This window comes from Drosophila montana, unplaced genomic scaffold, assembly GCF_035044405.1.
Source record: "Drosophila montana isolate Dmon_TW-CO22-7 unplaced genomic scaffold, ASM3504440v1 contig_1624_1, whole genome shotgun sequence".
Taxonomy (NCBI): Eukaryota; Metazoa; Arthropoda; class Insecta; order Diptera; family Drosophilidae; genus Drosophila; species Drosophila montana.
Window position 1 is genome coordinate 2,223,991 of NW_026996559.1, and position 15,117 is coordinate 2,239,107.

At 38.8% G+C, this 15,117-nt stretch overlaps 1 protein-coding gene across 2 annotated transcripts in view; it reads right to left on the reverse strand.

Moving 5' to 3' along the window:
* Positions 1–15,117, reverse strand: part of Ac13E (Adenylyl cyclase 13E) — a 68,916-nt gene that overhangs the window by 39,023 nt on the left and 14,776 nt on the right. For both annotated transcript variants that reach the window (XM_064699578.1, XM_064699579.1), the window contains exon 2: positions 11,908–12,236. In XM_064699578.1, the coding sequence (XP_064555648.1) occupies positions 11,908–11,916 (9 nt within the window). In that variant the 5' untranslated portion in view covers positions 11,917–12,236. The remainder of the gene's footprint in view (positions 1–11,907; positions 12,237–15,117) is intronic.

Consider the following 15,117-nt stretch of genomic DNA (forward strand, 5'->3'; position numbering starts at 1 on the left):
TGGGAAATTTGTGGTAAATTGGCCGAAAGTGGTTTGTTGACATTTTTTTTTACCGTCCGATCGGTTTCAAACTCATTTTCAAAGATCATTAAGAGAATTTATTTAATGCGTGCCACGGGCAAGGCCGGGGTACCCGCTAGTCTATGTAAAATAAAATAAAAATATCTTTTAAAAGCCACGAATGCCTCTTAAATTGGCCTTCGTTGTATATATATTCATATATTTTATATATTAAGAATCTTTAAAGTTTCCTAGTATTTCTTTGGAACGCTGCATTGCAAATGTGTCTTTATGTCGATTTTATATGCATACTAGCTTTTCCCGACGCGATTCTGTCCCCGTGCGTTTTTGTTAGGTCGGTAAAATTGTCGCGCGCTCAGAGAAAGGATAAAGCACATAAAGAAGAAGTTATCCGTCTTCGCCGTGGTTAAGGTAAAATGTTAAATATGCATGTGGTACCGACATTTTCTGCACTTTTGGCGACACCTTAAAAATATACACATTGACCATACACCTTCGCACTCAATCTATTAATTAAAAATCCATTGCAGCAAATAAAAATATGTCATGTCCACTGAAATCTTAGCTCGTTTCTTTAATTCGGGTCGTCCTACCCCATTCAGCGGCCCCCATTTCCATTTCCCTGTTTCCATCGCCATCAACAAAGTAAACTTTAGCTTAAAAAAACTATTTGTTGCTCATATTAACTTTTATTCAAATACATTTCACCGCCTTCCGTTTGATTTTTTTTAACCCTAAACGAACGAAAAATAAATTGTTTAAAACAATTATAATATTGTCTCAACTCCATTCATTTCCCATTTCTTTGTTGTTTTCTCATTTATTACTGATGTAATAACAATAACAAATTGCAAACAATAACAAATTAAATCAACAAATATAAAAATTGAGCGTACTCATTGACAAAGAGTACAATAATTATATAGGTATTAAATTCACCAAACAACGTAAGGCTTTCATGTTACGAAAATTCAACAATTTGCTATTTAAAATGCTGCCAGTTAAATATTCAGGGTTTCCTTTAAAAGATCAAAATAATATGTCATAGACACATTTCAAGTTTCCCAAAATACATACCAAGAAGATTCTTATATTTTATATTTATTACTATATTTTTTGAACAGCAGCTAATGCTTACTGCTGAGTCAATGCTCCATCAAGATATTTAAATGATTTCTTAAAAAAGTTAAGCAACTCTCGTAATGCAAAGCCTATTATTTCTCCATGTAGTACATAGTACATAGTTGCAGGCACCATTGAGTGCCCCCCAAGTTCTCTTTGGCACTTTGTTGCCGCATTTTGAATGCCTTTTGAATAGCTTTGTAGCTAGGTATTATAAATATTAATATATTAAATGAGCACCACTCGACACATTAAATGTGTATCTATATCGTGTTGAGTCTGATTTCATTTGTAATGAGACTTAAAGAGCTTATGCTCTGATTTGGAATGGTGTTGGGGGGAGGGGTCGTCTAAGCATAAGTCACGCTGGAATGGGAATGTGACTCTGAATGGGCATTGAATGCTAATGGAAGCCGAGATAAATCTACTTCTCCTCCGCAGCTCACATTTTTTATGCGCGCATCTGGCAAACGTCAAGCAAACAAATGATCGCCATGGCAGCGAGGCAGCGGGGTAGCCGGGTAGCGGGGTAGGCGCGTTAGCGGCTCACAGTCAGGTCAAAGACGGCTTAGCTCCTGCTGCTGGTGCTGCGGCTGCCAATGCTCGCCAAGGTGACAATGCAGCTGGCTGGGACACGTGGAAGAGGGCGTCGGAACGTTGCACCTGCTGCTGGCGCACAGAAATGAATTGAGTGTCAGACTAACTGACTGACTGACTAAGGGACTCAGTGATAATAAGTACTTTACCTGTTCCCTTTGTGCAGTTTTTCCATTGAAACTGAGTGAAAATCATATGCGAAACATGTGCGAATGAATGTAACTGGCAGAAAAAGACGTCACACGATAAAAATAAGTATATAGCTTTTCTTAATAAATGCGTTCAGGCATTTCTTTTGATTTTGGCAACTATAAGACTTAAGGATTTTAAGTGCTGCTTATCCAGTGCAACCGACTGCGCAATACTCTGTCCACAGTGTGAAACAAGTAAAGCTGGTGTGAGTGGCTGGCTAGAAGATACCCTGCATTCAGCGCCATGGTACCGTTAGAAACATTCGTGCTTTCTTCGAAACAAAACACACTCTGGAAAATGCATTCTTGAATAGCTTTTGGTGTTTATAGTCCGATCTTTATTTTCAGGAATTATATATACAAAAGTGTGTATAACCCAAAGTTAAAACTGAGTGTTTCCAATTTTGGTTGGAAGGGGGGAGTAAGTGAAATATTCATAATCTGCATACTCTATACCTAAACCTTGTCTTGATATCGATAATATGTTATGAGTGATATCGAATAAAAGGAACACGTTTGAAGTATGCAGCTTTTGTAGTTTTCTAGATCGACACATTCATACAGAAGGACATGGCCAACGCGATTTACTGTCGTCCTGATCTGGAATATAATATTCTTAATGGAGCCAAGGATGCAAGTCTGCAGGAGCAGACCTGGTTACAGGGTATCGACTAGTCGGACACACACAATAAGAGCACTTTTATGTTTTTTTTTTTTTGTACACTGTCGAAATGCAAATGAAATTCTCGGGCAGCAAATATCAATGCTTACGCAAAACACTACCAAATTGGGGGCGATAGAGCATAGCAGCTGCTGCGCCTATCCAGGACATAACAAAGGACAATCGTTATAATAATAGTATGAATGTGTATAACAGCAAGAATATATAATAATACTAACAGCAACAATGGCTACAATAAACAACAATCTGTCAAAGCTGTCAACGCAACGATTATGCCAATTGTTTGCTCGCAGTTCGCAAACTCCACAAGTTATGCCTAGAGCTTTTATAGAGCACCACCCTCCACGCCACCCTCCCCTCGCGCAGAACTTTCATGTTGTTGGTAACGCGTCCAAGTTTAACGCCCCATTTGCCAAGAGCGCAGCAAAGCAACAGCCAAAGCAGAAGTCGGTCCCGAACCATGTATTAGCTCTGGCCTACCTGACGTATGAGTGTTTTCTCTCTCTGCACACTTGAGCGGCTACGTAAATAACAACAACAACAACAAGTACGCATAGCTGACACGCGAGTGTGTATATGTGTGTGTGTGTGTGTGTGTGCTCATCACTTGAGCCGCCATTTGCAGCTAAACGTGTGCATATTTATTAAACCATGCCCATACCCCTCCCCACCCCCCTTTTTTGCCCCGCCAGTTTATAGCTCATTATGCGACATAATTGTCGGCAGCGGCAACGGAAACGCTGATTGCCGTCAGTGTTTACCCTTTGGCCTGCTCTCCCGCTGCCGCTCTCCCTCGCACTCAATCATTTAACCACTTTTGATGCCCCGGATGCCTGGATGGAACAGCAGCAGGATCAGGACACGGCTGAACGAAATCGCTGGCGACGTTGCGAAAGTTTTAATTGGAAAACTTTTGCATACGCACAGATAAACGCGTTGGGCGCTTGGCATCGCGACATCCACACACACACACAAACACACACACAAACACACACGCACACACACATATATACGCCAAAACATATGCAAATTGTATGTAAATCTTTGGAACTACACACACTTACGCACACACACTCAGTCCGACTCGCACTTAGCGACTTGCGACAAGGCTTAGGCATTTCCATAAATGTTTTATTTCATGTTAATATTCAGCTCAAGCTGAAAAAAAAAATGTCCTAAGTGTTGCGGATTGCGCAGAACGAAAACAAGAAAAAATAAATAAAATACAAAATAATGTTCAACTTGCAGATACCCTCGGATGTTTACGATCGTTAGGGCCGCTTTAAAGTATTCAATTAATAACCAAAATCATGGCTGTATCTTAATGGAACCAATTTTGAGTTTCTAGTTACTTTTTCAAGCCCAAATATTGATGTGGCCGAGAGATACATGTGAGCTTCGACTTTTAAATGTGTTCTTTACAGGGCTCTGTTTCCTGCATATCTTGCAATCAATTAGAATGTTCTACTTATCCTTACCTATCCCTATTTAGCGCACCATGCCAACTTCCAGGCAACACATTTGGCCTATGGGCTCGAATACCTTATGTACTCTTGTCTACTTTATAGGGCAGAATGTGTCTTTTGCAACCTGTCACCACACATTAGCCTCACTTGATGATAATCTTTTTAGGTGTTCTTTTTTAAAGGTAAATTTGGCACATCAAAACTGAAATGCTCTATTTTTGAGAAAAATTTGGCAATGCTCAACTAGAAATACCCTCCTTCAATTTGTAAGCAGGTTTCTTCTCTGAAAGTCTCATGTAATATGTCCATGTATAATAAAAGAAGGAGAAATTATATTTTTTTCTACAGAACAGTTTCATTGGATTCTCGAAAATAAATAAAAATAACCATTCTTGATAGATTTCTGCAAGATTATATTTTTTAACTTCGACTCTGTATTTTTTTTGTAAAAATAGCAACATTTACCATTGCATGCTTTAAGGGCAGTTTGCAATTGCCAATTCCTGAATACTCCTTACGATAATATGCTTCAATGGGTTTTGAGAGCAACTGTAAGTATTTGCGCTGCTCCTATTACTGTCCGTGTACTTTTACAGCCCCGTCAAGATGCTGTGAACGTCACCGATGTTTGCCAGTTAATTGCACCACCCCATTATCAGCCCCTTTCTGCCCTCGGCCTCGCCGCCATGCCCCGCAGGCAACGACAAACTCATGAATTCATAATGAGTCACTTCTGCAGACGAACCACCAGCAGCAGCAACAGCAGCAGTAGCAGCAGCAACAGTAGCAGTGGCAGCAGCAGTGCACATAAGAAAGACAACTTGACTTGGCTTGAATAATATTTGACATCTTACAAATTAACAGTAACTGCTAAGCACTTGCCACTTCCAGCCACCGCCAACGGGGTTCTGCTGCTTACAAAGTGAGCAATATTCAATTATCTGACTATTTGCATTTACTCGGCGGCATCTTTATACTATATAATATTGAAAAAGCATGACAACAATATTCACACATTCACATCCAAATATTTCCAGGCCTGGTCTTAACCGAACCAGTTCCAGCCCTGAATTTCCATTTATTTTACAATGAAAGCCAGACGAACCGAAGCTAATAAACTTTAGAGTGAACACAAATCATGAAGAACTTGTTCCCAAATTCTCAATTTCAAATAATGTAATTTACGCCAATAAAAGGTACAAATAAATTTTGCATTTTTTCGTTGCCCATATTTAGGATCATCTATGTTGTCTCATCTTTGTTACCCAAAAAACACATTCAAGTTTATTAAATCAACACAAATTCTGCCTAAGTTTCATGTTCAGTGCGCTGACATAACAACTAAAATAAACGAACATTTGAATTGTTATTGTTTTTAGCCATTGATTTTTCAATCTATTGGTTCTGCATTAAATAATTTCACCCGCTTTTCTTTACAAAAAATTGCCAATTAAATGAAAATTGCAGCAGGACTTGAACCGGAGACCTCTCGCTTGTTAACCCGAAGCCCAGACCTCTTGAATCGAGCTGTCGACAACTCTTTGCTGCGTCCTTTAACCCTACACTGTGCGAAATTCAATCTGAACAAACTTTTGCGGGTTTGGTTCAATCATTATGGTTTGTCTAGATTGTGTCTAGAAAATAAAAGAAACCGACCTAATCTTCCGCATTTCGAATAAAGCGATTTATTCTTGTTGATTTGCTCTTGGCTGTTGTTGCTGATGGTTATGGTTGGATATTGTTGGTGGTGCTGCGTATGATGTTTTTGCATCTGCACCAAAGACATTTCAAATGCGACAGCTTCATTTGGCCCGGCTTGACCGCAAGGCCATGCCGAAACTCAATTCAAGCGACTCCCGGCCAACCCAAATCCCATACTACGTACTTTGCCAATTGGCGCAATTCCCCCGTCGTTGCTCTTAGTCAGTTGTTGCTTTTGTGTGGCATAGTTTATGATTACAATATTTTTCATAGCATACTTGCAGGCGACTCGTAAACACCAACTGCCAACCGGCATTCCCATGTGCTACATCTGTGTTGTTCTTGTTGTTCTTGTTGTTGCTGCTGTTGCTGTTGTCAGTTAGTTGTTTGGCTGTTGCCCTTTTGTTTGCTTGTCGTAACTTTGGTGTTGTGTCAGTTTCCAGGCATTGGCACTGCCAGTTATCCCCACTAGCACACAACCTCGAAATCAGCGGCTACCTCTGCCCCATACGCGCCTGCCAATTACTTCTACTGTCCGTTTTTATGCCCTTGCAAAGGGTATCATAATTTTGTCACGCCGGAGACGTCAGTAACAAAAGCCAATTCAATGTTGCCAACTCTGACTTGTTTCCCAGTTTTAAAGCTATCTTTATGTCAGACTTTTTACTACCACAAGCGAAATCTCATCAAAATCAGACTGCTATATCATAACGCTCTATGGAAAGGCTACATTTTCTGTTTCTCCAAATATCATCTTTCCCTCTCTCCTTCTGTCCCCCCCCCCCTCTCTCTCGCTCTTTCTCTCTCTGTCTCTTTCTCTCCCTATCTCCCTCTCTCTATGTCTCTCTCATAGCTTTGCTATGCATCTAAAGCTCGGAGGACTATTTGATGATAGGAACATTCGGTCGGAAATAAACTAGGGTATTTAATCGAATGTGTGCCGAAAAGAACCGTTCTTTATTGTTTTTTCTTATTCTAACATTTACCGCTGGCTATTTATTTTTCATTTAGTTTATTGCAATCGAGACGCGGCGAGTTGCCAATTTGTTTACCTTCGGCGACAGCTGCTCAGCTAGTGCGACAGAGAGAGGGAGAGAGAGAGAGAGAGCGAGGTGGGGAGTTGTGCTACTGTATTGCTAATGATTCAAGCGGTTGCTTCACCAGCTTTTTACCACCTGCCGCCTGTCGCCATCATTAAAAACGCATCAATCAATGAAATCAATGCACAGGAAACAGAAACAATCAGAGAAAATGACGACCAAGCAGCGCAGAGTTAGCTGTAAACGCATTAGTTCGAAGGATGAATTAGTAGCCTAATTACCACAAATCATCAGCAACAATAACAACAACAACAACAACAACAACAACAACAATAACAATAACATAATCATCATCATCATCATCACAGTAAGAATCATTATCATAATCGTGCCTTTGTTTTAATGCACCAAATTGAACGCCTTTATGTGGCTTCATACCACATCCAATGAAGTGTGGAAGATTTATTACCCTTTCCGGCAAACTACAGATGTACGAAATAAAGAAATTCGATCTGAAACCACAACTGGTTAAAAATACAGGTTTAAAGGGTCTAAAATGTGTCCAAGATAAAAAAGCATAAGCCGAGTCCTTAACCAAGCTAGTCAGATAAAGAAGAATCGACTTTATATTTAAACTAAAATTTATATTTTTCAAAAATGTATTTGATTAAAAAAACTTGGTTAGTTCCGGACATTGCTCTTACGATATCTTCACTACTCTGAATATGAAAAGTTAGCTAACTTTTAATAAATAAACATATGTAAATAGGTATAACAAACTCAATTCAATTAGTTCGCTCCGGATATCTGTTGAAAAAAGGGTTTTAATAGAATATATTAATTTACGACAGATTCTCTTTATTGGAAATACGAGCCACTCAAGATTACTTTAACAGTACAATGTTTTTTATTCAGCAACTCAATTCCCGCCCGATGATTCCATACCGAAGTACAAAGAAACATAAGAATAAAGTCGAATATGCCAATATCCACTGAGCTCGTCGTCCTGATCCAAATATATATACGCAGCATACGTGAATGCTTCATTCTGCCAAAGCTGACATAAAAAAAAAAAGCTTTGTGGATTTTATTATGCGCTGGTTTTTTGCTTTGCGGAGACTTCGGAGATAAAAGTGAAAAGCCACTGACTCTATGGGTCTCCGTTCGGCTCGGTTATCTGCCGTTTGACGTTCTGTTGCCAATTGCAATTTATCTGCACATTTTATTTGGTTTGCCATTTCTTTTGTTGTTTGGGTTGTGTATACATATGTTCCCATATGTACAAATACTTAAAGCCAACAGCAACTGTTGAGCTCTTTTGTGAACAATTTCACTACAGCTCTTTAATCTAAGATTAAACTTAAAGTGTTTACAAGTTTGCTGCCAAGCTAGTTTCGTTCTCCCATACAAAAATGCATCTACACATTTTATTGTTTTCTTACGCCAATTTGCATTATTCGCCACATATTGTTTTCGTTAAATTATAGACATTTTCTGTTTTGTTTTTTTTGTACCCTGAACTCATTGAAAAAATCGGTTAAAGAAACGTACAATGGTGCGAACGTGTGTTACAGGCAGAAGGAGGTATCTTCGATGCTATTCAGTAAATATATTCCTGATCAGCATCAACAGCCGAGTCGACTGAGCCATGCCTGTATGTATGAGCGCGTCGATCTCGGAAACGAGAAGAGCTAAGGACTTGAAATTATGAGCGTAGGTCCTACAAGTGCCCGCTTCTATGAAAACGTTAAAAATGATCTCGGTGTTTATAAGAACGGGAGGCATCCATTTTGTTTTTCCTTGTTTTCATCAAATTTGTAAGAAGCTAATTTTCTGAAATCCAATATTGAGCTTTGCGCTTTTCATACATTTTTACGGTGTACATATATATGCTTTAATAAGTTCATAAAGATCGGATAATAAACACCGAAGTAAGTACGAAACACAACCGCAGCGAAAACTGACAATTTAACAGAGGATGTGTGTGTGTGTGATTTGCATATGTATGCGTAGGAGGAAGCTAGAATGCGTTTGATGGTAGCTCAGCGCGGGTTTTAGGGAATCTCCAGGTCGGACGCTCCCGACTAGAGCACTCATCTTTGTTTTAGCTTGGTTTTGTCGTAAGGTCCCTTGCCCTTACATAATCCTTACACGCAGGATATTCTCTTTACCTCGCTCCATTCGAAAATCATTTATTTTCAAAGAAGCATTTAGCCCAGATTTAATTCTGCCCACGAACACTTTTTAATTCATAACTGAATGACGCGGTTGCTTGGCAGCTAAAACTCTGGAAAAGCGAATGCTCCACTACTTTGGAGCAATCCCAATTAAATGGGAATTTTGTTTTTTCTGTAACAAGGGTTTCAAGTGTTTCACAGGAATCACTATGGCCAAGATCCAATTCATTTTAATTTGCTTCAAAATATAAGCTAGTGCATTGCTCTTCAAAGTAACAATTGCAATTTAAATTGCATTTTTAAAGCTTAAAGCATTTAACGAGGCCCACTTTTACTTGAAATTTCTCTAGGAGCCGAGAAGTGCAGTTTTGAGAAATATTCTTACCAAGCTGCAAGCGCAAAAAAAAAATGTTAGGTGGTTCAGTTCACGGTTCGAACCAATGCCTCGTCCTCAGTTTTCCACAGAAATAAACGCAATTCATTAGCAGAAACTTATCTGAATGGGAATATCTGTAGAAATATTCGGTGCAATAGATATTCTGACCTAAGTTGCATAATTGGTTCAAGGTTTGAAGCAAATGAATTTGTTATATGTATATATTTTTATTTACCAAAAATTAGTTAATCTTTCATTGTTCATTGTCATGAAACTATTCTGAACGCAATGCTGAAAATGCAATGCTTTAGGCTAAGGTTCGGCTGTTTCTTGCACAACTAACCCGGTATATATATATATATTATATTTTGTAAGCTATCTTGACCAAAATGAATGAAAGGCTACGACTGGACTATCTATATGTCGCTTTGTGTTCTTAAGCTGTTGCCAAGTTTATCTATACCTAAAAAGTGATTTTATGTGAAATACAACTAGAATTATATGATAAGACCCTATCAGTATATTTATCTAGCTGTAATGCTGATGTATAATATATAATTGAAAGTCTTTTGATTGTGTTTTTCGTATACACCGCTCACTTTTGGGTTTCTACAACTTGGCGGTCGCGTGTGGCGTTTCTCCATTGTCCAGTGCTGGCTGCTCCGTTAGCGCATGAAAATGTAAATTTGTTTAACAAGGGAATGCCAGCAATGTGTGCATAACTGACCCGCCTTTCCGCTGGCGCGCCAATCCGCCAATCCGCCAGCTTGGCAATCCCCGCAAGCCTGGAGCTACCGCAAACATCCTGTGGATAACCTCTGGATTGAGTGGGGCACGCTGGCTGGGACGTGGACAGGTTTAACCCACTTGAAACTAGCACTGGCGACTGGCGACTGGCAACTGGCAACTGGCAGAGGGCTTTGCGGTGCTGCATAAATCATGCGCCAAAAACGCAAAGTCCTGCCCCACAGGATGCGAGGATATGCGATGTGGGCCACACGGTAGCCAAATGAATTTGTAAACAGGTGCAAATTAGGTCAATATTTGTGACACGGTGTGGCAACAGCTGTTCGTAAAGGTAAAGACGCCTCTGTTTACCTCTCTCTCTCTTTCTCCCTCTCTCCATCTCTCCCTCACTCACTAGATGAAAGCGCGTGAGTGCATGCGTGTGTGAGTGTGTCCCATACATAAACATGCGACATGAGACGACGACGTCACTGACCCAAAATTCAAATACTTATGCGGGACCCAAGAAAGACGAACTCTACCAGGCAGCCCCCAACATATTGTTGTTGCTTTCCTTGTTTTTGTTTTTGTTCTTGTTCTTGTTCAGTGGGAAGAGCTGTGCTACTTGCAACTTGACAAAACTGACTCTAACTTCAAGTATTTGTGTTCTAGTCATTTCTCATAATTATATTAGAAATATTCGGAATAACTTCAGTAACTATTTTAAGCTAGCACAAAATGTTCGTAAACATAAAGTAAGTTTAGCCCCCAAAATAATTCTCTAAATTGCTCATTTTTGCTTTCACTACTATTTTCATACGATTTTCCACACATTTGCCTCCCTCAAAAATTTCTATTTACCCGTACAAGATTGAAAGAAAGTTTGAGATAAATAAATTTTAATTCGATCAAACAATTAATTTACTTTTACTTATCCAATCTTGAACTTCCATTTAAACCAAAGGGGGTGGGTATGTATGTGGATTTTCCGAGCACTGTGAAATACGTCATGAATAAATGCCGAGAAAGATCTTTGAAAATAAGTTGAAAGCTTTTTCAAACTGGGCTGTGGATTAATCGTCAATTATTCTACTGGCTCGAGGTTAAATATTCTTTTACTTAGTGCATATATGTACATACATCCAGCTATTTATCTTATTTATCATATCATATATCTTAACAGACTTCAGCTCAACATGGAGTAATACTCCATAAGAGTAATTGAAAAATTTACTTAAATCTAGATTTTATAAATTTAGCCTGACGGCTAAATTATGTATGCATTATACTTATAATTATATGAAAGCTATTTTGACAAGTGTTTCAATTATTATTAATTAATTTTGAATTGAAATTTGTAGTGCAAAACATGTAAGAAAATTGTCAGATGTGCCCAAAGAGCTAAATACTCTGATCTAATAATTACAGTTACAATCAGGTGAGACAAGGTGGTAAAATATATAAATTTGTTGACCCTGGCGTTAAAATTAAAGAAGGTGCATACGTATTTCATTTAATTTTCGGGCCAGCCAGAAATTAATGTTAGCAAAATAAAGTACTTGATGAAATTGAATTTTGTAACTTTTGCGTCCGTTAAGTTCATCATCTTGCCTCGCTTGGTTTATACTTTGGCTTTCTCACTCGCACTCACGCACCGCTTTCTCGCTCTCTCGCTGCCTTTAAGTGCATATTTTAATAGCAAGTTGTTTTTGGTTATAGGGAGTGGGAAACTCGATTTTAAATTCATTAGTATAAATTGTATGCCCCAAGATAGTTGCAACTACCACAAAATTTATTACCAAACTTACCTCAGACATTTTGCGTTGTGTGGCGGGCAACTTTGTTCGCTTCCTTTTTGTTATTGTTGTTGTTGCTGTTGCTGTTGTAGTAACTGTTGTTGCTTTATTGATAGTTCAATTAGTCAGCGCGTCTTAGCCACAAGCGGTGGCAGTTCCTGCTGCTGCTGATGCAACATGCTACAGTAGCACTTTGGCGGCACATGGCGTATGAGTAATATGCAGGATATTTGATGCGAGTTCGTTGCTGCTGCTGTCGTTGCTGTTGCTGCAAGGAATCGGCGTGCAACAAGTGGCACGGCATATTCCCAGCTGCTGTCTGCCTCATCGCCGCCACATGGCTGTAAAACACACAAAACAAAAAAAAACACACCAAGAGATTAGTGAATGCACATGGCCTGGGCCGAGACATTAATCAAACAATCAGTCATGCAAAGCTTGCAAGAGGGGCTAGCGGGTAACGAGGCGTGCGTGCGGGGGAAGGGATGGGTTTACAGTAACGGGTGACAGGTAGCAGGTAGCAGCCGTTAGCAGGCCAAGTTGTCGACCTTACGGCCCGTCGAGTTCAAGAATCTGTTGGGTGATAAATTTCGCACGGCGTCGACGTCAGCGTCAGCGTCAGCGTCACTGTCGACGTCGACGTCAACGCCAACGTCGCAACGTCAATAGCAACGGCGGCAGCTGGTCTGGTCTGGTCTGGTCGGTTTGGTTTGCTTGTGCCGCCGTTCCAGTTCATGTTTTTTTTTGTTTCTGATGTTGCTCTGAATCTGTGCGTCGCTTTTGGCATGTGCCCACGGTTGCCACAGTGGTACAAATGTACCAAAAACTGGTAAATTATTTATCCTAAAGTAATTTATTTTTTAGCCAGAACCAATTGAAAGTGGGTAGAAAGTGGAGGTAATTTGGTGTTGCACAAATGTATGTAACAGGCAGAAGGAAGCGTCGCCGACTCCTCGCACGGCATATATACCTGACCAGAGTGATAAGCTGATATATATATATATATATATATATTATCGTATACCAAACGCAGAACTAATTTATCATTTTGTTTTTATATTATAATTTCACTGAAATTCTCTTAAAAATGGATAAAGATATTTTATATAGAGATTAAACATATTTCACGTTTGGAAAACATCCCCCAGCCTTAAACTGAAAATACTTATTTTTAAAGGTAAAGTAACGGTATAAACTTTACATTCATATGAGTGTCATTTTTAGGCGCTGAAAATATCATAAGATTCTTCAGCTCGACGTATTCTTACATATGCATGAACAGACTTATAAACGTTATCCTTTTTATGCAAAGCTAGAAATAATATGCGTTTGAACAACTTGTATTTCAAAATGTATTCGTATTAACAAAAAGGGTTCAAACGAATTTGCTGCACTTTTTGGTAAGTTTTTGTTCAAAAATATATTTTTTCAGACGCAATCCAGTTTGAGTGTTTGCTAATCAAACATTTATGTGAAACGCATCGTTTTGCTTTGATTAACTTTGATTTATGCCGTCAACAAAACATTTTATTAGTATTTAATTGTCAAAAGCATCGTTTGGTTAACTCCTTCTTACACCTCTAATATAATGTTGCTTAACATGTACCATGAACTATCATGAAATGCTTAGCGCATTAAAGAAGACTTCTTCGACCCCATATCATGCCCATCTACACTTATTGTACAAACTAGTCTCTGAAACATCAATTCGTCTAAGGATCATTATATGTTTATGTGTGCAAAACTGTATATTCTTCCGGATATCTTAACCAAACTCAGCAGCTACGAGCCATTCACAACACGTTAGCAACAATTAATTAACATCAGACTATTATATTATGCAGCACCTACTGAAACAGTGAGGCGAAAATTGGGTGTTTATCTAGAAAAGACAGTTGTGTGTACATATAATAAACACATCTTAATTATGCTATGCATATGCAAGGGTATTGCATATTTTTTATTTCTGTTCTTATTGTGCTCTTTAGTTGTTAACTTTCATTAAATGACAAAATTGTTTTTTGCAAACTGTATATTCCACTGTGAAATGAAATATTAAACAATGGCCTCAGTGGGAGAGAGGTTAAGGTTGTGTGTGTGTGTATTCGTGTGTGTGTGTGTGTGTGTGTGTGTGTGTGTAATACAGTGAAACATAATCAGCATAATAAGCATAGCAATGATAATCAGCGAGAATAATGTACATTAACAACATCATTGCTGTTGCGCTTCCGCTTAAAGCGAGACGCCCAACCACAGACCTGAGGCGCGTACACACGCAGCACGCAAGAGAAAGAGAGGGAGAGAAAGTTAGAGAGAGAGAGAGAGATAGAAAGAGAGCAAGCGAGCAAGTGAGAGATAGTTATGCTCAATGACACTTGCACAGCGCCAATCAGCGAGTGCGCGCGGGCAGCAAATAAATTGAAACAACAGTCGAAATTGGAAATGAGATGATTGTTATGGAAATGATAATAATGATGATGATAATCAATAGGTAATATATGAATGTTGGCTGTTGCTGTTGACTCTGTAGTTAATGTTAATGCTTCTGCAAATGCAAACAGCTCAGATGCCGGACATTCGATGCAGGCCGGCAACCGCAACTTATAATAACACAAGCAGAACATTATAATACTAGAGTCTGCCAGCTGGTTAAGGATCATTGCTAATTTGACATGCTCTTTGCCATGCTCTTTAAGCGCAATCTTGAGAAGTGTTAAGAAAATGTAATGAATAAACAAACATTTGCCGGTAACCGCAACTTATAATAACACAAGAAGCAAATTTTAATACTAGAGCTTGCCAGCTGGTTAAGACTCATTGCTAATTTGACATGCTCTTTGGGAAAGAGCTTTTCGTTTGCCATACACAAAACTAGTTTTTTTTACATCCCAAGCCGATAGTAATCGATTGAAAGTTTTTACTTTTGTTTTAACGAATCTATTCAATTTGTGGATACTTCTCTCTCTGCTCCTCGGTAATTTTGGAAATTAATTTTTTATTTTATTTAAAGATTATACAAGCTTTTAGTGACAATGAAAGTTAAGTTTCAGTTTGTCTTATTTAACTTAACTGACCTAATGCAATTAATCTTAAGCTGAAAAGCTTACATTTGCTGTTAAGACTGATGTATTAAGAATCTTTATAAAAGCTGCTTTACTGCCAAGACCTACTGCATATATCTTTGGTCACTTTAACATACTATTAAGCTGACTTAAAAGCTTT